Raw genomic sequence first — 26,129 nt, forward strand, 5'->3', positions numbered from 1 at the left:
CCGGGTGTCCACGGTGGTAGGTGACTTCTTTCAACCTCTACATTACCCAGACACCCCCCATCTTTGAAAGAACTGTTGCGTCACGTTTTTATGTGCAAATTTTCCAGGCATTTGATTTTGCATTGAGAGAAAGGATTACGTATCCTTTGATATATACAGTGGACACAGTGTACATATCTGATACAGGCTGTGCGGCAGATTGTAACACACATTGCTGTGAGTATTCCTACATGTTATTTGCCTCAACCTGCTCATCCAGCCAGATGCCTCTTCAGGGTTTAGTGTGAATCACAGCTCCTCTCTGGGGTCATGGTGAGTGGTGACTCAACCTTTAGGGAGATTGCCTGCACACTCCTCCAACCTTTCCACACAATAACTGTACTTGTACACAGTATCTTCACAAAGGAATGGAACCAAATACAGAAAATGGGCAGCAGATGGAGTGTGTCAGTGGAATCCAGGGCTTCTGGTGCACTTCTCTCCTTTTGTGTGTTCAAGGTTTTAAATGCTCCATTTTAAAGACAGGGCAGTGGAACAGCCTCCTTTTGTATTTTTGACATTTATTTGACGCATGGATGGAAAGAGAGAGTTATGCTGACATGGAAGACAGCAATTACAGGATTGAGGTTGCAGTGGGTAGGCTACATCATTACCAGTGTTGGGCAAACTGTAATATACTACTATATTACTAGTTACTTTCATTTGAAAGTAATACGTTACTTTACAATATTACTGTCTGTGTAGAGTAACTTGTTACTTATTACACTACTTTTGCGTTACTGTCACCAAAATACCCGCAGAACAACACCGTCGTCTCGGGACATCCAGAAAAATAATTTCAACCGTCCTGTGAGATTCATCCAGAAGAATTAAATAACAGAAAGGGAGAAATGTTAGCGCACGAACATGCAACATCAATACAGTTGTGAGCGAGGAAGCCATTCCGCTCTACTCTGTAACATTACCTCTGTGCCAACAAAACCTTATTGGGCTTTATGGCCCAACCTTGTATCAAATGCCACGTGATATAATAATGTGATACTTCATCGATCGCCACAGGGAATTTCTCTTTTCTCCTGCTCCGGTCTATAAGGAGGTCAGAGGTCATGCCCAGCTACAGAGCAGCAGGCCTGCCGCTGGTATGGATTGCCTTGCTCATGGACACTTCAGAACGTGTGTTCCAGTTGAAGGAGTCTCCCTCCTTCTACCACCCTGCTGCCACACATACAGTAAGAGCATACATTTCTAGAATGGGTGGCTATTATAGGAATCACCCATCAAAGTACCACAAACTAGCTATGACTAGAATGGATTTTTTTGTTATTGTTATTGTTGGATTACAGTACTAAGAAAATCTTTAAAGGGGAAACAATTGGAATATTCTGGGTACAAACATCATGTAGAATATTTGATAGCAGTTGTGATGCTGAAAGCCATAATCAAGGAGGCCAAATTAACAAAAAGTGATTTTTTTTAAATTACATTACTAGGGCAGAGGTTGGAAGGTTCCTGCCTGAGGATCTGCAGCTGCACACAGTCTTACAATAAGAGATCAAAACTTCAGCAAGATATCAAGGGGCCAGGCCACGCCAAGCCTTAGAAGTAATCAATAGCATCTTAAAATCACTTCTGGCAGGCAACCAGTGGAGAGATGCTAAAATGGGTGAAATATGGCCCCATCCGATGCTCATATTCAACTACTTTGGCATGTGTTCTTTACTGGTAGGGACACCAGAGGAGGGTTATTACAGCAAAGAGCACCACACAAGTCCATCATGTTCAGCTAAAGTTAGAGGGACTGGAGACTTCTAACCTGGTGGGATGACAGGTCACCAAAACTCTCTCCAATAAACAAGCTACTTGTGTGAGTCATGTTACTTGTGTAAACTACATTACACTGTAACAAAATTACACAATGGACTATAGATCTCATACAGATTCAACTTCTCAAAAGAAAAGAAAAAAAAACGTAACATTGCCAACCCTCAAACGAGAGCCATTACTGTGGTGTAGTCAATCAGAGGAATGTGGCTCCATCTCCCCATGTGACCCTCACACAGAACGACAATGTAACAATAATGCAATAACAACAATGTAACAAGGTAATAACTAGAGCAGCTCAATCGTTCCCTGGACGAGGGAGCGGAGAGGAAATGATCCAAACGTCATTTCAGATCCCAGAGGATCTGTTGCAACTGACATGAGAGCATCTGGATGGGCAATCATCAGCAGATACTGTTACTCCTATCCAATGTAAAGCTGCGCTCCAGGCATTTAGCTGACACACACATACACATACACACACACACTCGCATCTCTTTCTGTCACACACACACACACACACACACACACAAACGTGAAGGCTGTAAGGGCCAACTGAAGGTGCACTCCCTGAAAGACTATGTTACAACACTCAATACCATTGCTCATACTTTACATTTTAGGCACTTGGTACACACGCACGCGCACACACACACATACGTGAGGGCCCGCGCACACACACACACACACGTGAGGGCACGCGCACGCACACACACACACACACACACACACACACACACACACAAATAGGGCAGAAACAAAACTCAATCGTGATTTTGGCATCAAAAAGGTGACTAGTTTGCATCCCTCTCTTCATACTAATACTTCTCTGTAGATGCACAAAACTTGCTCAGAACTCAGAAGCAGTCTGGAATCAAACACATCTGAGCATCAGTGTCCTTGAAATATACGGTATGTGGGCATCTACAAAGAAGAATAGCACTATACCAAAGTATAATTAATAACACATCAACACAAACACACCAATTCTATATCAGTTTTTTTCCAAAAGCGATTGTGGCAAGTGTGAGAAAAATATACCTTTTGATCCACTCAGTAACTGTCCTCCTATCTATTTCAGTCTATGTTGGGGTCAGCTCCAGTTTAGAACGCTTTTCCACAGCTTTTCCAACAACAGCCCATCTCAATTGACTGAAAGAAGAAGAAGAAAATTAAAATGGTAGTGGACTGTAGAAGTTTACTTGTCTTTCTGAGCGGACAAAATTGGAACCAATCTGACCCCAATTTTTGTTTAGTCTGAAAAGTGTTTCTTCCCCTGCTTCATTTGAGGCTGAGAAAAAAAATGCAATTACCACATTCAGAGACTTGGATGTTTTATTGAATGTTACATGTGGAGATTGAGGTCAAACATTGATAGACACATGAGAGTGTGTGGGCAGCTCAAACTGTAGATAATTAGGCCATTTATTGCTTTAAGAAGTAAGATTGCTTTAAGAGTGTTTGCCTTGAAGAGACACTAAATACAATTTGTTCCTCCAAAATAACCAACAATACAATATATTCAGTCAATAGTCATTTGTCGTGCAGAAAAGGAGTGAAATCTATAGTAATGCCTATAATAAATAATGTGTATAATAATATGTGTCTCTAGTTCATGAAGCATAGAATGTCTATTGACTGGCTGGGATTTTGCATAAAGTAATTCGCTGGTGAGTAAGGTCATTTCTACACATTTGATGTGTCATATTCAGATATGACACAACAGAGCTTTGGTCAAATATTCCACGAGTTTCTCATGCATGCAACCATCAAGAGGGTGGAGATCAGTGAAGGAGCACATGCATGTTGCCCACACAGAGCGAGCGAGCGCTGACAATATCAATAAAGGCACTTATGAATGACATGAAACAAGTAGAAAAAAAATGAAATGATTATGAAGTGTTGGGAATGAGCGCAAGAACAAGTGTATCAAAATGTACAATAAATACAATTCAACAATTTGATTACCCAATAAAAAGATGTTTTGCTCATCTAAAATCTCCCCACCATGATATTAATACGGGGTGATAAAAATATATAAATCTTATAACCAACTGGGGGGGAAAACAATAAGACTTCTGTAACTTTACCAAAACATAATTTATCTTATTTAGTTCATAAATGATACAAGAGCAGGATGGAAATGCCGGATGTACAATAAAAGCAAAACAAACTGTATCTATCTCAAATACAGATTTGTGACATGCTAAAAAAAATGGCAGTTAGTAAAAAAAAAATACAGGAACATTATAGCTTTGTGGTCCATAATCCAACAGCGAGTACATTCTTGTGATGCATGCATTTAGGTAAAAGTTGATTATTTTTCCATAAGAAATAGAAGACATTTCATAAGCCTTATAAGTCCATAGTGTAAAGTGATCTCTGGTGCTCACTCGACGTTCCTGTACCTGGTGAAGAGGTTGTAGAGGACGCGGAGTGTCGACTTCAGGTCACAGTTCACTATATCTGAGAAGAGGCATGAGCATGGAAGCAGTGAGTGTCACCATCTTGCCTGCAAAATGGTCCAGTAAACCAGAACGGCTGCTGTCCCTACAGCTAAGGCCCTAGGCCTAGTGAACACAGCTAAACAGATGCTTAGTCCTGTCCCTACAGCTAAGGCCCTAGGCCTAGTGAACACAGCTAAACAGATGCTTAGTCCTGTCCCTACAGCTAAGGCACTAGGCCTAGTGAACACAGCTAAACAGATGCTTATGGCTCATTTCCACCACATTTTACTGCCCTGTACAGCTCGTCACCACTCGGCTCTAATCGTATCAGCCCTATTGACGTTTTGCTTCCACCGCGGATCATGTGCCCCCACCCACCCCCGCCCACAGCTGGTCGTCTAAAAATAGCGACCGCATATCTGTCCTTCGGCTATAACATAACGTTACAATTAAATCCATCCACAGAACTTTTAAACTGTTTATGAAATACTGGTGCCTCTAAATGACCTACAGTGTACATGGGCAAATGTGACAATCGGCCAAGAGAATGATATCACAGGCATGTGCTGTGCTGTGCGGGGACGGGAGAGGCGCAACAGAGTGAAGCCTCTACCCCGCAGCCTCTCACCAGGCAAGACCGGGGCTTCCAAACACCCGCTGCGGCCTAGCGGAGCGCTGCAGCCTCCTCTCAGCTACAGAGCTCCCTGAGCGAGCAGCGGACTTTTTTCTCAGACAATTGAACACCCGCCACGATTTTATTTCACCGGAGGTGAAGGCAGCGACACAAAATACTGATGGAAATATACATAACAGAAGATAAGGTAAGACCACTAAACTGGTATGCAGCCGCCAGCATTGCATTGACAGTCAGTAGACAGAGTAAACACGATTCTCTCTGACCAATCAGTAGCCATCAGAGTTTTACGTCACCATTTGGGACCTACTCGCCAGCCCGAAGTACCCCGACGAGGCAGGGACCAAAAGTAGCACGACTCGGCCTAAAATCAAACCGAGCTGGGCCGGTTTTTGACGGTGGGATGAGACCAAAAGTCGAGTCGAGCGGAGCGGGACCGCGCTACTAGCTGCTGTGGAATTGGGCCATTAGTCCTGTCCCTACAGCTAATATCCTAGGCCTAGTGAACACAGATAAACAGATGCTTAGTCCTGTCCCTACAGCTAAGGCACTAGGCCTAGTGAACACAGCTAAACAGATGCTTAGTCCTGTCCCTACAGCTAAGGCCCTAGGCCTAATGAACACAGCTAAACAGATGCTTAGTCCTGTCCCTACAGCTAAGGCCCTAGGACTAGTGAACACAGCTAAACAGATGCTTAGTCCTGTCCCTACAGCTAAGGCACTAGGCCTAATGAACACAGCTAAACAGATGCTTAGTCCTGTCCCTACAGCTAAGGCACTAGGCCTAGTGAACACAGCTAAACAGATGCTTAGTCCTGTCCCTACAGCTAAGGCACTAGGACTAGTGAACACAGCTAAACAGATGCTTAGTCCTGTCCCTACAGCTAAGGCACTAGGCCTAGTGAACACAGCTAAACAGATGCTTAGTCCTGTCCCTACAGCTAAGGCACTAGGCCTAGTGAACACAGCTAAACAGATGCTTAGTCCTGTCCCTACAGCTAAGGCACTAGGCCTAGTGAACACAGCTAAACAGATGCTTAGTCCTGTCCCTACAGCTAAGGCACTAGGCCTAGTGAACACAGCTAAACAGATGCTTAGTCCTGTCCCTACAGCTAAGGCACTAGGCCTAGTGAACACAGCTAAACAGATGCTTAGTCCTGTCCCTACAGCTAAGGCCCTAGGCCTAGTGAACACAGCTAAACAGATGCTTAGTCCTGTCCCTACAGCTAAGGCCCTAGGCCTAGTGAACACAGCTAAAGAGATGCTTAGTCCTGTCCCTACAGCTAAGGCCCTAGGCCTAGTGAACACAGCTAAAGAGATGCACACAAGCTTTCCTTCCAGATTATATTATCTGCCCTTTGTTATAAAAAAAATTCAACTGTTTACATGCTAGCAGCCAATGGCATTGCTGGACAGATTTGTGGCTAAAAATTAAACATAATTCAGAACAGAGGAAAAAAAAATGAAATTCCATAATGAATACATTTGAAAAACTTGAGTCCTACCCTCAGGTCTGGGCTTGGGTCTCTCCAGACCTCCGTCCTGCATCAGCTCGAAAGAGAAGGACACATTGTGGACCTGCAGGGAGAGAGACGAGGCTGTCAGGACGGTCGGGACACAGAGATGCACATGTATCAACTTCAATCATGAGAGACCAGTCGGTAAGATTTAACAAGCAGCTTTATTTAGCAAATGCCAAGCATGGCAACTACTTTGGCGTATGACTCCCTTGTCAGGTGGCGCTCCTCTTGAGGTGAGAGGAGGGCATCTGAATAGGCTAGGATAGAGAATCCCCTCCCCGTGGGGAATTCTTTGGGAGTCAAGACTCATTGGTGGTGGACTGGGGAGGTGGGTGGGGCGACAGTTTCAGAGGACAGCTTCAGAGGAGATGATGAACAGCCGTGATGCCAGCTGCTGCTATGATCCAGCCAGAGAGGGAGGTGACGTAGAACCCTCGCTATATGTACTGAGATGAACTGATGTCATACTTAAACTTGACTGACGTCACGGGCTGATCAGGTTATGCGAATATGGCGGCATTCTGATTGAAATTTGGTATGAAACCTCACTACTGCACGCACACAAATGCAGCTCACCCCTACAGGTACAGGTGAGCTGGTACAATCATATGAGCACACACACAACTCCTCGCTGATAAGAGAGTGAGGAAACCGCTCGATAAATCCCACAATACGCTCAGGGTCAATTCAATCGTGCGACCACAGCTTCCTATGTGGGCAAACACTGCTCTGTTCTGTTCTGTAAGACCATAAGCCTTCGGCAGCTGCACAAACACTCTGCTCCCTCGTTTATCAATAGCTTTAGATCATTGGTGTCCTTCAGAAACCTCACATTTTCAACAGTGTCACAGGGATCGACAGCCAGCGCTCGCTTGTGTAGAAAACATTTGAACGACAAGAAGAGAAGAGAAGTGCATTTTCGGCAAAGGAATAAAAGGAGAGGTGAGGGTTTATTGCATTATGCTTTATCGCATTTACTGAAAATACACATTCTGGAATATATGAGGTTCCTGTGGGACGCTGACAATGATGGTCCACATGATGAGCGATGCTGAAATACAGGGCTGTCACTTATTCAGAGCATGCAAACCTTATCCAGGAGTCTACAATGTCTCATATGCAGGTGGAAACACTCTGATCGCCTAAGTAGGACGCATGTTTGACTTGACAAGTCAGTCCTTCTGCAGAAAGTTCCATGCCGTGTGCTCTGGAGGAAACACACAAGGATGCCTTGGATGCCTCCTAGTCGTCCACAATATGATAAGCGGAGTGATGTGGTGCAGGAAAGGGGGTTAGAGGAGATAGAAACAGAGAGATATTGTCTATTTTTTGCCTACTGTATCTGTGCATGCATGTGTGTTTGTGTGTGTGTGTGTGTGTGTGTGTGTGTGTGCGTGTGTGTGTGTGTACTTGCCATGCCGTGAAGCGCTAAAAGCAGTGTGTGGCGAGGGATGATTCTGTGAAAAGCATGACCGCAGCTATCTAATATCTAATACAGTAAGAGCGAAATAGAGGGAATAAGCCTCAAATAGACATGTATTGAGAAAATGTGGGGAACCCCCCCCCCCCCCCCCCCCCCCCCGCCCCGTCCCGGTGTGTCATGGACACGCCTCTAGGCCCTTAGACACCTCTCTCACAAACACAGTAATACAGCCGAACCCCCCGGCCACTCCAATGTCTCCCTGTGCTATAAGAGATTACAGATGCTGTGGGGTCGGTGCCTGTTCTTCCGGGCCAGGAGTGTCTGTGTGTGAGTGTGAGTGTGAGTGTGTGCATGTGTGTGTGTGTGTGTGTGTGTGCGTGTGCGTGTGCGTGTGATGTGTGTGTGTGTGTGTGTGTGTGTGTGTGTGTGCGTGTGCGAAATTGTGCGCATTGTAGCACTGATGCCCATTCTGCTTGGCAGCTTGGCAGTGCCCGCTGGCCAAGGCCCAAACAAAAGGCTACTGTGGTGTCTCCGCAGATCGCCTGTTCAGAATGCCGTAGTACTACAGAGGCCGATGGAGCAGAGGGATGGCTGTGCACTGAATGGGCTCTGGGGAGACGGGATGGCATTTATCAAGCCACCGAGAGAAGAGAGTCCTTGCCCAGAGTGCATGAGGCTCCTCAGAAAATGGACTATTGATTTAAGAGAGTGTTTGGTAAACTGCAGGACTCAGGACTCTAGCAAGTCGCCACATGACAAGCGCCGTTATATCACTGGGGGTGAGCCAACAAGAGCTCTGCTTTCTTTGGCTGAATCATGGTGGAACGTTTACTTTTTTGCATTTTTTCTATTGGTTCATTTAAGGTTCAAACCACCCAATTACAAGTGAACAAGGGGCTTTGTAAACAAAAGTCACGTGACTGAACTCACAAGTAGTTGAAGTAGTTTATTATAGTAGTGCTCAAATGTCCACCATGTTCACAGTATCAGCTCTTGAGTCTGGTTTGCTAAAGGGGTTATCTGCAACATGCGTGTTGCCAAGTGTTCGTTGCTGTGGTGTTTCTGCACTGCTCTTCAGCTGTCAAACAGTGTGTCCAGTACGCCAACGTCTTTCTCCTCAGATTGTCCACGATGCAGTTTGAGTTTCTCTCTTCTTTGTCTGTTCAGACATGGTGGCTCTCAGTGCTCATAACTACCCAATTCTTATTGTTTATTCCAAACAAACTGTCAAAACAAATATGTCACGTCCTTTGTCATGTCAAGTCAGTAAGGCTAAGGGATGCCGGTAGGTTAGGATAGGGTAGGTTATGCTGTAGATTAGCTAGATTGTTTGGTTGATCATTTAGGTTAGGCTGTAGATTATTATTATTATTATTATTATTATTATTATTATTATTATTAATAATAAAATCTACTCTTCTTGCTGACATTGTGTTCTCTTCATCTCTCTTCTCTTTTGCTATGCTTGTTCAATTCTGTTTATTGATTGTGCTTAGTTATACTTACTGTAGCTAGACACATTCTCTGTCCTCTGAGACATGCTTGTGAATTAGAGCTATACAAATAAACTTGACAAGCTTTCATGAACTGGCTATAGGTTGAATCACTATTGTGTTACATTGATCTGTGATGGGAGAGCGTCACGGGCTAAAATGGGTGAGAACAGTGACTGTATGTTTTAATGAGCGTGGAATCACACACAGTGAAATCTGTAAGTAGTTATTTGGCTCTGTGGCTGAAAAACGTATAACTTCAAGGTTTTCCAGTACCTAATACTGTATGATTTCAATAATCAAGTTCAGTGGTACAGGTGAGGTCATAAATTATTCAACCTTACCTTTTGGTCAAAATTCTCTGGTGTGAGGAAGAAGTTGTAGAGTGGGACAAAGTATCCCTCCAGGAGCCCCATCAGCAACACCAGGTACACACCGTCTGCAAACTAAAAGACCCGCACAGTCAGCTATCTAGGCCTGCTCTATGTCACTGTTTCCTTTATTATTTAGCAGTGGGGCACTGTCTAGAGAAATAAAATATAAGAAATGTCCACCATAAGTCATTTAGTCTCAGATTCAGTCTTAAAATATTTACACTCATTTCAGCAATTTCCAAAAATAAGTGATCATCATCTTGTTGAAACACTTGTATCAGGAAAATGAAATTTCATTCAAAACAAATAGTGAAACAAGTTGATTTGCGTGAAATTACCTCACCTTGTTGGTCTTTTGCATTTGTTTTCAGAAGATTATGATTTTTACACCTCAATCTTAGTATATCAATGACATAATAAGATGGACAGGTTGCTGTCATGTTGTTGTTACTGTAAATGTTGCACTGTCTAAAAAATGGGGTCAGAAGCCGTTCCACCATTCTCAAGCAAACTTACAAAATACTATTAAGACTAAGAAGACAAAGACAAAGAATTTCAATTGATTTCACAATGATCCATTACTATCAGCATTTACATCCATCCAGCTGCGTGTGGCTGTAATATTGTTAGATTTATGGCTTTCACTGTATGCACTCATGTACTAAAAGGCACATTAGATAAAGCATTGCCAAATGGCTATGTTAAAGGAATAGTTCACATTTTTTGATGTGGGGTTGTGATACGTTTTTGTGCGCGACTCTGTTCACGGTGACATAATACAGCCGGTCTCAATTTCTCCAAACGAAGACCGTGCCAGCTACATTCTACTGCATGTAGTACACTGACTGTCAGTAAGTACTTCATACAACCTCACATCTAAGAATCCAAACTATCCCTTTAAATAGCATAAAAGTGATGACTATCATTGTGAAATATCAGCACTCAAGGATCATTGTGCAATATTAGATATATAGTGTAGGACTTACTTCATCACCAATGTGTATTATACAATACATGTTACTGCATTTGCATGTGTGTGTTTGTGAGTGTCTCCAGTACCTGTGTATCCAACTCAGAAACCTCTAGGTTGAGCTTGTTCAGGTGTTTGTTCACAAATGTGATCAGCGTCTGAGGAAAGACAAAGAAAATGTTTGTCATCAAGGCTCCTCTCAAACCCGCTAGCAGACAGACATGATATAGATAGAGTACTTTATTAATCCCCTGGGGGAAATTCTTGTGTTGCAGCAGAAGCCAACGTCAGTACTCATGACATACACAAACATCATAACCTATACATGCATATAGAGAGAGAGGGTTAGACAGACACACACAAAATATACGGCTTCCAGGTGACATAATACAGCCTCTGGTGGCCATCTCTTGGGCAACAATGGCTCAAAACAAATGATTGTAATTCTAAACGTATGACTTAGCCCTGTCAGCAGATTTAATAGACATGATTCATGTTTTTGATTGGGAACTGATCATTTTGCCACCAATACATCTGATCGATTTTGTGTAGATGGACAATGTCCATCCATCTGTCAACCATCACCGTGCTGCTGTAAGCAGGTGTGGTTGCTAGGAGATGTGTGATGAGACTGCAAAGCCTCTATACCTTCTTGACAACATTCAGCTTATCTGGAGCGTGGTCGAACAGGGTGTCGAAAGCATCGCGCTCTGCGGAGAACAAACAACATAGATTACTAATGAAAAAAGGGACAACCCAAACATGAACATTTCCAAAATAAATGCTGCTCAAAAAATGCATGTGAACATACCATGTCTCCCAGAGAAAGCCCTGAGAAGAAGAGATAGGAAAAGGAAAAGACAGAGGAAAAGATGGATTCAAAGAATAAGTCCAATGTATATAACAGAGGCCGGTTGTGCTAATTGACAATTTCACACACTGAATATTCATAGGAAACTAAAGAGATAATCAATGAGAAGTGCTTCCAGTAAAAATCACAGAGGAATGTAGAGAATGGAGGGATTAGTTCACAGGAATGACTATGAACAATACATGCACCGTGGGTATCATCATTTATTAACAATAAGCAGAGGTACACCTGGGGTGTTCAAATGAAATTAACAATAGGGGGCATCATCATTGGGACATCAACAGTAGCCACATACTGGAGCAAAACACAACAATCTAAATACTGTTGGGTATTAAATACAATGAATGAAGATGTGCCTCTGCTATCCGTGCAGCTTTTCTATGGGAATGGGATGCTTCCCTTGTCTTGTTACAATGTTAGCACTTTGGAGGATATGATTGTTGGAAGGGGTCAGGTGGGCTTGGAGGGTAGGGAATGCTGCAGTGCGGGTGTCCCTGAGGAAGGGATATCGCATATAGGCAGAGCAGCAAGAAATGGCAGCAGGCACTATCCCACCCACCTACCCACAAGCACTCTCACACATGTCCATGGTGTAATCTGTGATGGCAGAGGCAGGCAGGCCTGGGCAGTGGTCCTGGTAGTGTGGTAATAACCGTGTTTCCACTGTGGCCATGTGTGTGTGTGTGTGTGTGTGTGTGTGTGTGTGTGTGTGTGCGTGTGTGTGTGTGTGTGTGTGTGTGTGTGTGTGTGTGTGTGTGTGTGTGTGAGAGAGAGTGTGTGTGTGTGAGAGTGAATATGTGTGTGTGTGTGTGTGTGTGTGTGTGTGTGTGTGTGTGTGTGTGTGTGTGTGTGTGTGTGTGTGTGTGTGTGTGTGTGTGTGTGTGTGTGATTAACAGTGTATCTATCTACCATGACAAAATGTGTGAGTTTGTGTGTGCTGGCCTGTCGTTATCTCCCTTGCTGCTGCTGTCAGCCTGCAGGACTGCCTCGGAGCGAGAAAGGTGTGTGTGAGTGTGTGTATCAAATTGTCTAATGCTTCAGCTAAGGTGCCATCACATCCTTTCCTCAGATACAATGGTTGGCTATTCAGCGCTGCATACTATTTCTTCTATTAGATCAGAAAAACAGTATCGAAAGCATGATTTTTGGGTCATTTTTGCCTTTATTTGATAGGACAGTGGGCAGACAGGAAAGGTGGGGAGACAGAGAGGGGATGACATGCAGCAAAGGACCACGGGTTGGATTCGAACCCGGGTCGGCCGCGTTAAGGACTTAAGCCTATGTGGTACCACCAGGTGAGCCACCGAGACACCCCGAACGATACCAAAAGCATTTCTATCGTTGGAAGGTCATCTACAGTATCTGATGCTTGTGGATTCAAGTCCCACTGCAGTCATGAAGCCTACTTCTATTCTCGGTAAAGAGGAATACATGTTCCATCTTTGATTGTGCTGTGACTTTGACCGCTACTGTTGCATTCACATCAATCACTCCACAAGCAAAAAAAGAAAAAAGAAAGAAAGCAAAAAGTAACTGTTGGTAAAGTGATAAACAAGTGAAATGTGTATGTGTGTATGTGTGTGTGTATGTATGTATGTAAGTACGTACGTACGTACGTACATGTACATTTGTACATTGACTAAAAATGCTTGCATGCATCATGAAGCAGAGAAACAGGTGAGCTGAGCAGACTGGAGCACCCCTTGCTCCTACCACTAAGCCCTTAACCTTCTGTTTTACATGTTCACGTGTCGGGGGCGGGTAGAGTGTCCCAATTCTTGTTGGCATAAAGGGGTAGTGCAAAGTGGTACTGTAGGGCTTATATGGCCCTTCAAACGGAGGCACACTCGAAAGCGAGTGTTACGAGATATCTCCCAGAATGCCATGCGAACCATCGACAAGATGGCGGCTAATACTAAAAGAAAACCACAAATGTTTTCTTTGTTACTAAAGATTTTTAAATGATAACCATCGTATTTTATTAGTTTGAGGTCATCCAATGTATTATCAACCTTTTCTTTATAGCAAGCATAACAAAACAATAAATTCTAAAACACTAATATGCATTGCTGATGTCTGTGTTCTAATAAAAAATAAAAAATGAAATATTGGAGATAATGCTGATGCCTTTGGCTGGCTAGCTAATGTTACATTGTTTTAAGGCTGATTTGTGCATGACAGTGCGGCATTTTGACATATTCCCTCATATTTATTACATATTTCGATGGCAACAAACTCATCACGTCCGTGTACATAAACACCATCGACGACGACTACTGATGATGCATCAGGGTCTTGAAGGGCTGTCCCATTTCATAGGGGAAGATTTCAACCACTACCTCTTGTAACTCGGTTCCCCGGAGCAAGTCGAAAAGCAAGGGGCACTGCAAAACAAGCGGTAGGGGTAAAAAAGGATTGGGTCTTACTCTGTGTTAGTGGTGATGTCCTCTTGGATTTGTCTGGACTGAAGGATGCCCTCTCGTTTCTGAAAGACAGAAAGGGGAAGCAACGTGTCAATGTATGGTTCTTTTATTCTGCAGAGTGTGAAGGAGACAGGATGAGACTAACTGAGTCAAAGAAAGCCAAAAAAAATGATTCTCAACGATGAGAAGACCCACTGCTGCTGCAACCCACCTGGACGACCACCACCTGAATAGAAACGTGGTCCGGCAATCTGATCGGTGCTCTGAAGTGTTGTGACACCGCCACCAGCAGGTGAAGGATGGCCACTATACTCTTAGCATGGACGGCTTTATGTGTGGGGAAACAGAGAGAAACACCGGGAGACATTTATTACAGATAAGATATAGATGAACATGTGGATCAATAGTGGTACAAGCACATCGTGTTAAAAGTCTTGCCAACACTTTTTCCTATCTGCCATTTTCTGCCACTTCTGAGCTTTTCACATCAGCTGATATTTTGGTGTTTTTTTAATACCTTTAGGAACTTGCTCTGGCTGGTCCCATTTCTGTGTATATCAGTTGTTTTATGTATCTGGATTCAGTAGAGCCTCCACTTTAGCTGCAATCACACAAAATCTAAAATGCCTCCATAAAGCACACATTTAATAATGATACTTCCAAATGTCATTCCAAATACATACTGAGAAAAAGATTAATAAACAAAAGATACAATTTACTGCTATTTCTTGAGTATTTCAATCTAAAATTGAGGCACTGAAGTATATGAATACCCTGCTCTAGCCACATTGTTCCTATCATTTTTCACGACTACGGGGATTTACAATTCAAGGTGTTGTGGCAGGGTCTTGCAGTTGGACCCTCACTGTAAATACATAGAAAGTGACACAAGTTGCCTTGAAATGTTTTTTTTTGTTTTTTTAGAAAAGCTATGGAAATGTGTTCCTTAGCACAGAAGAACCACAGAACAATTGAGCTAAATTCTGCTGGGACTCTGTAGGATAATGTCAACCATAAAGGACTGAACGAATGACATGCCATCTGAATCGTGGGGCCTGAGCAAAGAGGAATTGGCTTTAGATGGCCAAACAATCAGAATCAATTAAGTGGCCCAGGGAAGCCTTTGATTGTGCCTCATGGCAAAGGTAGAAAATGGCAAAGAGCAAGCTAAAAGCTTTCAGAACAGGGGATCCAAACAAGTCACATCAGGAATGAGTGTTTGCATAAGGCTTTTGAAGCCTTTGAGGACGAAAGCAGGGATACACACAAAAGTTAATTGAGCTTCTCAAATAAAAAGACCGCAAAATCAATTACATTCCATACCATTCAATGTGCTCTTTAGCAGTTTATGGAGACATTTCCTACGAGTAGCTTTCAAGGACAAGCTTTGACCTGAGGAACATTGTGAACTATTTCACATTATCTTTACTTTACTTTGATTTGAATCAATATCATCTGGTACAGACTTTCTGTACCGCACTGCTCTAACAAAACCAATGGCGTACCCGATCTTAAAGCTTCCCTCGCAACAAGCTGCCTCCCTCGATCTTGCCATCTTCTCTGGTTTCTCTGCCTCTCTCGTGCAGTCAATTGACCTCATCCATTTCCCCCTCTCTTACCACTCTTGTAGGTCACATACACATACTGTACATTATGTTATGTTCCATGTCTCACACTGTACACATGTTATGTTCCGTGCAAAGACTTCCAGAATGCTGAACAGTTTCTTTCCTCAAGTAGTCAGACTGCTCAACACAACTCATCAGGCCCCCCCTCCCCAAATCACAATCCACGTCTCCCCCCCTCCACCCCCTACCTACCCCCTAACTACCCGTGACCCAGAACCATGAACTCTGAACATGTTTTGGACTATTATATGGTCAGTACAGTACTATTGATCGGTTACTGATGCCTGTGTGTAATGACAATGGCATAATGACGACTACTTAACTTATTATTTCTTCCTTATTTATGCACAGCACACTTTACCTCATGTATTTTGCACTGTACGACTCGGGGATATGCTTTTGCCGTTTGGTTGATAGAGACATTTAACGATGACAATAAGTTGAACTTGAACTGAACTCAGAGCTTTCCTTCTTTCTTCATTAGGATTTCGGGCAGTTCAATTGCCTGGAATCAGCTGCTACAAGTATTTTACCTTGTAAACTGATTATTCTCTTGCAGTTGCAGGACTCATTTGAAATGCTACAAATTCCTTCAAAGTAATTGCTTAGCCGGGATTAATACAGCTACATTCCACTGTATTTTCATTTATGGCGCAGTGGCCTCAATCAGAGATGTCTACCTAACATTATAAAACGTCTCCTTCAAATCAAGCACTAGAGCGTTTTGGGAAAAATGGATGAATGAGAAGTATAGGAGAAAGTATGGATTACATCATGTGTAATATAGTAGAAATGGTATATGCTACAGTATATTAGCATAATCAGGTCCCTTACAGTCAACAGTCCAGCGAATGTTCCTGGGGGAGGGTTTGAGCGAGTCGTTGATGCGTTCTAGAACAGTCTGGAGCTTCTGTTTCTGGGCAATCTCCGACTGGGTCACCTCCGCCACATTTAGCTTCTCCCCCTCCAGCTTTTCTGGAACACAAATGACAGGCGAAGGTAATGACATGTAAACATAAACATCAATATCGACTCAAATGTCTATCTTTTTTAAAGATCAGCACTGAAATCTAGTGCAAATGGATTCAAAGACCGAGTTTAGCTTACAGTCTCAACACTCATGCTATTAACTCCATATATGTTTGGTTCTTAAATCCTCACCAAAGAGTTTCTGTAGGACCTGTCCATCATACAGATCTTCAGCCAGGTCCTTCACAATGATCCTCTCTCCCACCAGAACATCATTTATCCAGTCGATCAGCACCTACATGGGATGATTCATACACTGAGTCTAAGCAGAAAACGGTGTGGCGGCAATGTTCGATTATGCGTATGAATCCAAAAGGTACTCTCCAAAAGGTAGTCACAGCTGACAAATGCAGTAGCAGAACCAGGGGGTAGAACTAATCACGATCAATTTACTCAAGTTTATTTTGCCACTATTTAGCTGGTATGATCATCTTTAGACTGCGGCAACAATAAACTTTGTGGGTGATTTTTTTTTTTGTCAACAATCTACACAAAAGATGTTTGTATGGATCTAATAACCCAACATAGATAAGACATCCAAATGTGTGTACACTGTACATGTATAAAACAAAATGAAGAACTATTGACCTTCATGAGCTCCTGCAGTTTGCGGTCATTCTTGGAGTTGGGGTCCACCATGGTGCGTACTTCATTCTCCTCTAATGGAAAGGTGAAAAGAGGGTATAGGTCAAAGGTCAAAACTGAAGAAGAACACTTTGTCAGGGCTAATACTGAGAGAGGATAGCAACAGAAGTCAGCCAAGAACTAAAGCACAAACAGAAGAACATATTTTCAGTGGACAAAGCTTGCACCCCCAAAAAGTCAAATTTATTTCCTATTCCCCAAGAGTTAAATGGTGAGCTTACTGAATAGCAAAAAGGCACAACAATAAGCAGACCACAACATAATTATAGCCAGAGCCATAGAAAGTGTATTGCGAAAGAAATTGCAATCCTATATTAATCTAATAACTTAAAATAATGTAAAAGTTGCCTAGCATTAATGTAATAACTGCTTTCCTGTTAATATGATATACAATCGTGTTTTATTAGTTTATTTTCCAGTTTTCAAACGTAATAACTGAACTGATAAATAAATACAATTATTATAGTCAAAATTCAACACACACACACACACACACACACACACACACACACACGTCACTCATTAAATTGGTCATTGGTTATGAACTACAGGGCTTCATGTGAAAGAGGGATGAATATGTATGACAGAGGAGCTTGTTGATCACTGAAGATACCTTACATTGCCAGAGTGCTTCAGCATACTGCATGTAAACACAAATAAGCATCATGAAGACTTTCTCAAAGAAATGCCAAATTATATCAGAGCTGCCACATAAACGTTTGCCCTTAAAACATTTTGGTAACAGTTGACTAAATTAGGCTATAATATATTCTATATATTCTGTGATGTACTCAATATTGATAGCTGCAATTAAAAAAAAAAAATCTTTTTAATTTGCTGCATGAAATCCTGGTGTACCAAAGTATTGGATAAAAATGTAGCTCAAGGAGGTCAGGTGGGGTTGGTTGTCATATAGTTAATGTATTACAATTGTAAAACACCTCCTGTTTGCTTCACCATTTAATGGTCTCTGTGCGCATAGGGTCATGTTCAACTCACAAGATTTACACTGCATCTAAAGCTGTCAAAAGCTAAAAGAGTTCGCTTTTGTTGGGTGTGTGTCTCTTAAGGCAAACATGTAAATCAATTGCACAAGCACAGCTCTGTCATTTTGATAAGGTTGAAGAAAACGGTGTGTCACGTGTGTGTGTGTGTGTGTGTGTGTGTGTGTGTGTGTGTGTGTGTGTGTGTGTGTGTGTGTGTGTGTGTGTGTGTGTGTGTGTGTGTGTGCATGTGCATGTGCCTGCTTGTGTGTGAGTGATCGTGTCTTTAAAAGTTGCATCAGTCAACAATAAATACTCTATGTGTTTTTACATAGAGGGCTAACACTGTGTGACATCCATCAGGGACTGGGAGTGTAGCGGTAGCGGCATACCTAGCATGGTGTCTTCAGGGTCCAGCTCATAGTGGGAAGGGCTGAGAGGAAGGTTGATGGCATTGATGCCCTCTTCCTGAAGCTCAGACACTAGAAGAAGAAAGGAATACAGACAGACATTACATCAAATTACATTTAGATCAGGCACCTCATGCACCCTGACAAATGCAACCTTTTTTCTTGAGGGTGCAAGTAAAAATTTCACTGGGTCGCATCAGTGCAAGTGCCTGATAATCATGTGTTGTTGTCCAGCCCTCCCCTTTTAGCCCGCCACAGCCTCTGAAAGACAGTAATATCAGCCACGGATTTTCTTTTCCTTTTTGTCAAATCCACGATGGCCCAAAACAAACAAGCAGGGGCAGGCCAAACTTGGCCTGCAGGCCCCAAATTGGTCCACCATGCTGTAAACGCTCCCTTGATTCCTCAAACAGCCCTCACAGAGCCTCTGTTGAGTCGCTTGACGTCAGACAAACACAGACGACTGCTGCTTCCTGCCTCTCAGCAGGCTTTACAAAGGCCCAGCATGCCTTTCTTCTCCCAGCATGCCCTTCTTCTCAGTGTGTCGGATACCTGAGGAGGCTTGATCATTACTGATCACTGTGTGTGTGTGTGTGTGTGTGTGTGTGTGTGTGTGTGTGTGTGTGTGTGTGTGTGTGTGTGTGTGTGTGTGTGTGTGTGTGTTGGAGGCATTGAGTGAACATCCTGCAAATGTCTCTGCCTTCACCAGAGCAACATCCTCTAATCAACACCATCCAAAAGTGCTTGCGCCTATGTGCACACATCACACACACACACACACACACACACACACACACACACACACACACACACACACACACACACACACACACACACACACACACACACACACAGATAGGTGTATGAGAATATTCTGACAGAGTGACATGACACATACATGCCTCTGTCTTTTTCCTCTTTAAAAGAACGAGATATCGCGCACTCCTTTCTAGCGTTCCTCGCTCACTGCCTCTTGTGCTCGCTCGCCCGCTCAACTGGCAGTGCTCATTTCTACCGTGCCTCGTAGGTTTCTTGGCGACCTCGCCTGCAGCGCCGCGCCACGCCAGCAGCCTGATTATAGTAGTGAGATCATTTGACATGCGCATAATCACCACTAACAGAGTCTGCTGGATCCAACATCAGCCACTTGAGGCCGACTACAAAAGGGAGTCATTCCTCCTAGACTCCCATGTTAAAATACCCGACTTTACAGCAGAAATCAACGTTTACAGCCTGGTTCAAATAACAGTTTTGGCCTCTACTACAGCTTCACCTTTCATAAATGTACCGGGGTGAATTTGTATATAACTCACCAGTTTATACAGTCTATAGCTGCAAAAAGAAATCTGGTTGTATAGAAGTGAATGGGAAAATGACCTGACCTCTTGATTTATGACCTCAGTAAACACTTTCCTAATGAGTTTATGGTCTCAATCGCTAGTTTCAAGTCTCTTCAGTGCAGCATGGTCTATGGTGTTCATTTTGTAAATTAACGTCCCATTTAGAGTCAAATAGACGATAAAGCAGACTTTTGCTCGGGGGCGTGATTGACAGCTTGCCGATCACGGACCAATAGCAGGCGGCGCTGCAGCTCTTCTCCTCCATATATGGTCACTTCTGGCTCCAATAAATCCAAGATGTCAACAGTGACAATGTGAAACTCTTCCCCACCCCAGCTCTCGAATGGTATGACAGAAAACAGAACAAAATCATTATCTGGATGGAAGGCACTGTAGGCACTTGTCGGCTGCATGTCAGAATGTGACTTTTGGGAGTAGTTTAGAAAATTAAAGCAATCTAGTGACATCACTATGGACGGCAGGGGCAGCTAATATGTAAGCGCCATTTTCTCTTCTCTAATTGGACTATGGAAGTCAATGAAAACACTCGGCACAAAGAACCCCCAGTTGAAAGTGATGAGTGATGGAGGGATGATGGTGTTTCTTGGAGTCAAATGCCATCCATAAGTGAAGCAGGTATTCCACTGACTGTGCTGCAGTATGATGCACACTACACTCTACTATAACCTAAAGACTGGATATGAATTATAGCTTATATGTTGCTAAATGTTCAACATTTTAATTTGGGTGAATAATACAACTATGGATTTTCTGCTATTCCAGTTTGACACTTTCACATTTACCGTAAAACTTCTAATAGGGGCCCTCTCCCCAATTGCCGCCGAGTCTCCAATAACCGCAGGGGGTCAAACTCAATTTTGCACATAAGCGCCGGTCTTCCATTAACAGCCGGGAGCGGTTATTAGAATAAATATGTTTTTTCTCCCCCATTAGGCCTACGGTATGTTTTTGTGTTGACTGAATTCAGTCACTTACGGTAATGACGTGTGTTTTGGAGGAAGTCAGGCGGAAGTCAGTCATGCTCTTTCTCCCCCTGTCAGATAGTTTTATATTTTATTCGGACATGTATTGGAAACTTGTCTTGGCGTCTACGTATTTGGTAAGTCTGCTTGTTTGTCTAGTAGTGCTGCAGTGCTGTTTCGTTAGCGTTAGTTTGGTAGCTAACGTTAGCGTGCGTTCTACAATGACGTTGCTATGACTTTCCAATGAAACACTCGTCTCGCTGGACAGCGTCCCCTCCCTACTCACGGAAGGGAGAGGAGGCTAGCCATGGGCTGGCCAGCGAGACTAATGAAACACAAACAACTGAATGTGTGAGCGGTAGGCTAATGTTACTTGTTTAAAATATGGTATTGTGGTGACTGCGCACACTAAGGAGATTGACAGTCTAATTCCCCCGTGGTTTGTTTCTATCTCTACCGTCCACAGACGTGAAGGGAGCGAGACTGAGGATACGTCAGCAGCACAGGAGATGTGTGGATAGTTAGGAGAGACAGGTGAAACTTTCTGACAGCTCCTCACAGCAAAGTCTGTTCACCTCGTTTTTTCTTTTGTTTATTATTACAGGCATTAACGGCAGCATACAAACAACTGTGGGGTTTTTATTGCTGTCATCACCATCACTGTTTTGTAATGGAACAGAAACGACAATAAGGCTGTTACTGGTTGTCAGCTGCAGCGCTGTGTGCGCGCAGGACTGTATGTCAACAATATGCCGCCGTCCGGGGTTATCGAATAAGGTCTATACTTTCATATGAGGATGTCAGCTGAGTCTGGTGTGTGAACTTCAAAGAAGAGACAAAAAACGTATGATTTCATTTCACTTCATCTCAGTTAAAAATTAATTTGCTCATCTGCATTTCCACTTTGAATATATCCAGTGCTAATATCACTTAATCTGCATTTCACTTTGAACATATAATCCCAGTGCTAATGTTACTTAATCTGCATTTCACTTTGAACATGTAATCCAGTGCTAATGTGATGTACCAGGGAATTGTTGACAATACAGTACAAGCAGACCGAATAGAAAAGACAAGACAAGCCTGCGTCCTCCATGTCCTGCACTGGACCACCTTACTGCACATCCCTCCTCCCCTCCTAGCCTAGTGTCGTAAAGCAGAATGCCTTTCTGTCCACTTGGTTAAACAACAGAAAAGCCACATCACGCGGAGCGCGCTTATAAATCTGTGTGAGGCTACATGTGATGAAAGAGCCGCCGTCGCCGTGTCCTACCTGGAGGGCAGAGCGCTCCACAGCCCATGTCTCTCAGTCTCCGTCCCCCAGCCTCCAGCATCCTCCCCTGGCTAGCAGCTCCAGCTCTCTTCCCTTCCCAGCCTGAGCTAAGGCCTGGCCCCCCCCAATTACAACGCTCTATACTGCTCTGTTTCCACAGCGGATATAGGATTCTGTACTATGTGGTCCGCTTCATGCATTGTCCCTGCCCTCTGTGTCCACAGCAGCACACAGCTGGTGTGCGTCCTTATGCGATGGTGCAAAGCCCTGGCTAACGCTCTCTGTCAAACCCAGTAATAGTGATGCAGCTAAAAAAAAAACGTGTAGGCTTTTTTTCTCCTGACCTCACGTTAAGTGACTCTCCTCTCTCTCTCCTCTCCATTCTGACCATAACTGCCCCCATCCTATAGCTCTCTCTCCCCCCTTTCCCCGGCCATCCTATACCCCCCCCCTTCTTGTCCAATCGTTAGTCCCGTGTTCAAGGCTCCTTTCTCGCTCTCCAGCACGAGCAGCAACCATCATAAACGTCAGAGGGACTTACATTTAATCAATGCTCGACACAAGAGAGACCAGCCCAGGTTTTCCATCAAATCATGATGGGACACACACTGCAGACATCCTACACACTGCCACTGCCAGAGTAGTGTGTGTGTGTGTGTGTGTGTGTGTGTGTGTGTGTGTGTGTGTGTGTGTGTGAGTGACTTGGTGAACGCGAGCCAACATGCGTGATTGTAATGTGATTGCGTGTATGCGCCGCAGACTAAGAAGAACATAAAGCGGGGGGCTCAGCTGTGGCACAGTATCCGGGATGACACAAACTAATCATCCAATCTGAAAGAGGCCTTTCTCATTCCATGATAAAAAACCTGGCCTTTAACAATGAATGTCAAGGTCGCTAGAGCCCAGTGCTTTTGGGGGGGGGGGGGGGGGGGGGGGGGCTGCATGGTTATAAAGCAAAACTGGCTACTAAGGCTTTTGGAATGGGTTTATTGGACAGCACATTCTTGGTTGTGAATATGCACGTCCAACATAGCCAGGTTTTATTATCTCCGCCAGGCGTACGCCAGAAGCCTGGAGAAAGATCATGCATTAGGTCGTGTGTGCGTTAGTGAGTGAGTGAGTGTGCGTGCGTATGACGTATGTGTATGACGTAGTGTGCTGCAGGAATGACAGTATTTATGCAAGACAGACTTTTAATTACATTTTTCAATGTAGACTAGATGTGTAGACTACATCAGAGATATATTTCAGAAAGCAATTCCACTGCATGAAAAAACCTTCAATGCATTATTCTGGCGATGGGGTTAGAAAACGTGAGCTTGCAATCTGCCAAATAGTCAGCTGTTTACACATTTCCAAAAAGCACATGGAGAAGTCGGCTGACAAATAGTGGTCGCGGTAACGTAGAATGCTGGAAAAGGCGATTTTACAAGTGGCAATAAAGTCATAGCTGACCCATTTTCTATTTATTTCTCCTCAAAAAATTATCTCTGACAATTGTGTTCATACATACATACACCCCATCCGAATAATGTCTGGATATCTTCAGTTCACTGCATGTCTGAAAAGAGTTTTTTGTTTGTTTGAATGAATACACACCAGAAGTTTGTGGTGTCTTGACCTAACTAAATCTGGGAGAAAATGCCAACAAAATAAGTTGAACCCGCCAACACTGACGTGACGTGACGTGACATACGTTTTGAATGTAAGGGAGCCGGTGTTAACAGGTGTTGTGTCCAACTACGGTAGTCTGTTCCCCCATCAGATAGTGTTTCCTGTAGCAGTGCCCTTCACAGTTGGGTTTTGGTTTAGGTTAGGTTATGGTTAGGCGTAGCGGATTCCTCGACACACCGAGCCTGGCAGAGATCTGCACTCTACTACTGAGTGCACCTTTCTACTAGGGCTGCACAATATATAGTTTCAGCATCGTTATCGCAATGAGCGGCGTGCGCATGTGCAATAGTCACATCGCAGTCAAGTAATAAGGCAAATTAACTCAAACATGTCATGCTATAACTTTTTCGCTGGTTGATACTCAGCACTTAGCACACTAGCATCCTGACAATCCCTCTGGTTGCAGCTAAAAACACTTGCTACTATAGAGACAGTCCGCATGTCTGGGAATGCCCATACAGGCTCTAGGAACGCCCACAATAGACGCTGGGTTAGCCTGGGGGCTGGGTCAGGGTGGGGTAAATTCCCCCAGTTCTATCCATTCAGCAAAGTTAGAATTTAGCTGATAGCCCAGCCCAGGCAGACACAATCGGGGATTTAACCACCGCAGTAAACGCACATCTGAGCAGACGTCTTGTGTTCTGCTCTAGAACCCCCAAACCTGTAGTTTAGAGCCGCAGCACCGTCCTTTGGTGAGTCAGCCCATGAGATATATCGGCGGTTTTACCCCACTCGCGCGCCAGCCGTTTAACATTTTGTGGGCGTTCTCAGACATGCGGACTGTCTCTATGTCGCCCACGCAGGTTACCCACTACCTTCTTAAAAGGCCAAGGCTTGATGAGCTATTCAAATCATTTGGTGAAAATTCCTGTATTTTTTCATATCACAATATATATTGCAGAAACAAAATATATTGTAATGTCAGTTTTTTCCAATATCGTGCAGCCCTACTTTCTACTGTAGTTTGTGAATGTAATCAGGCCACTGGGAGAAAGGGAATCATCAGGAATCCGAGCTGCAGCCTAGTGGTTAGACTCTAACCACGTTCAAGCCTCCACCCTGCATAACTGTCCTGAAGCAAGACTGAACCCTACCTGACCTCTGACCTCCCTGAGGAGGGTGAAAAGCAGACAATTCCGCACAGGAATCATCAAAATAAATAAGATTTTGACTACAGTTAAAAATCCTATTCCCCTGTCAATGCTGTCATATCTATCTAACGTATACACCGTACTCACTCTATCAGTCTGTCTATATCTATCAGTCTGTATCTCTGTCTGTCTGTCTGTCTGTCTGTCTGTCTGTCTGTCTGTCTGGAGATGTGAGCAGTGTAAGCAGCAGGGAGGCGCTGCTGGGCCAGGCAGGCCTGCTGTGTTTACTCACGGCTCATTCCTCACTTATTACATTGTGGCGGACTAGAGTCAATAATACCTTACATGGATACAGACACAGCCCGCGGCCACACAAACTCACTCGCTAGCTGTAGTAGCTGGGGTGTTTGCGTGAAATAAACCTATGCCCAATGCCGAATTACCAGTGTTAAAAGTGTTGTCTAAATGAATGTGCGTAATAGTTTTGGGGTTATTAGCCTGCCCGTGATTGCTACAGTGCCCACTGCTAAAACGATAAGCCATTGATGTCGTTCGATTATGTTGTAAAAGTTAAAACATTGTAGCAAAACATCGTACTGGCGTCTTGTCTTCTTCAATAAAAACGAGTTGACAGAAGTGCTGGTGGTTTGGGCCTGTTATTCTTCTAGCTATGTACCTTCTTTAGCCTTTTTCCTTCTTGCCAAAGTTCCCCCAAGTTTTCCCAGGAACGAGTCATCTTTCTTTCTGGAAGAAGGGGATTTGGGCGTCGTCGGAGACTTGGGAGAAGACGGGGACTTCTGAGGCGAGGAAGCCATCGGCCAAACTGTATCCGAGTCGACGAATAAATGTCACAAAACAACTTGAAATGCTGAAAGTTATGCAGAAGTCACGTTAAAAAAAATCACTGTCCACTCCCTAAAGCGGAAACGGAATTCCAGTCATTTTCTCACGAAGTTGGCAAGAAAGGGTCCAGCTCGGCATAACAGCCAGTACGGAGCACGCCCCTTAAAGTACAGAGCACGCCCCTAAGTACAGAGCACGCCCATATACGAGAAATGGAGAATTAAAATAATAAACATAAGTACAAGTAAATGTAG

At 43.6% G+C, this 26,129-nt stretch overlaps 1 protein-coding gene across 1 annotated transcript; it reads right to left on the bottom strand.

Annotated features, from left to right (window-relative positions):
- Positions 1–3,159: 3,159 nt before the first annotated feature.
- Positions 3,160–25,916, bottom strand: parvaa (parvin, alpha a). The gene is made up of 13 exons (XM_083654655.1): positions 25,709–25,916; positions 18,654–18,743; positions 17,222–17,292; positions 16,766–16,868; positions 16,439–16,579; positions 14,188–14,303; positions 13,980–14,038; positions 11,494–11,513; positions 11,331–11,392; positions 10,772–10,840; positions 9,683–9,784; positions 6,408–6,480; positions 3,160–4,287 (listed from the first exon to the last, which is right to left on the bottom strand). Exons 1-13 carry the CDS (start codon positions 25,845–25,847, stop codon positions 4,211–4,213), a joined length of 1,122 nt encoding a protein of 373 aa, XP_083510781.1. The 5' UTR covers positions 25,848–25,916; the 3' UTR covers positions 3,160–4,210.
- Positions 25,917–26,129: the final 213 nt, after the last annotated feature.

Source organism: Poromitra crassiceps, assembly GCF_964638095.1.
Source record: "Poromitra crassiceps genome assembly, chromosome: 18".
NCBI lineage: Eukaryota > Metazoa > Chordata > Actinopteri > Beryciformes > Melamphaidae > Poromitra > Poromitra crassiceps.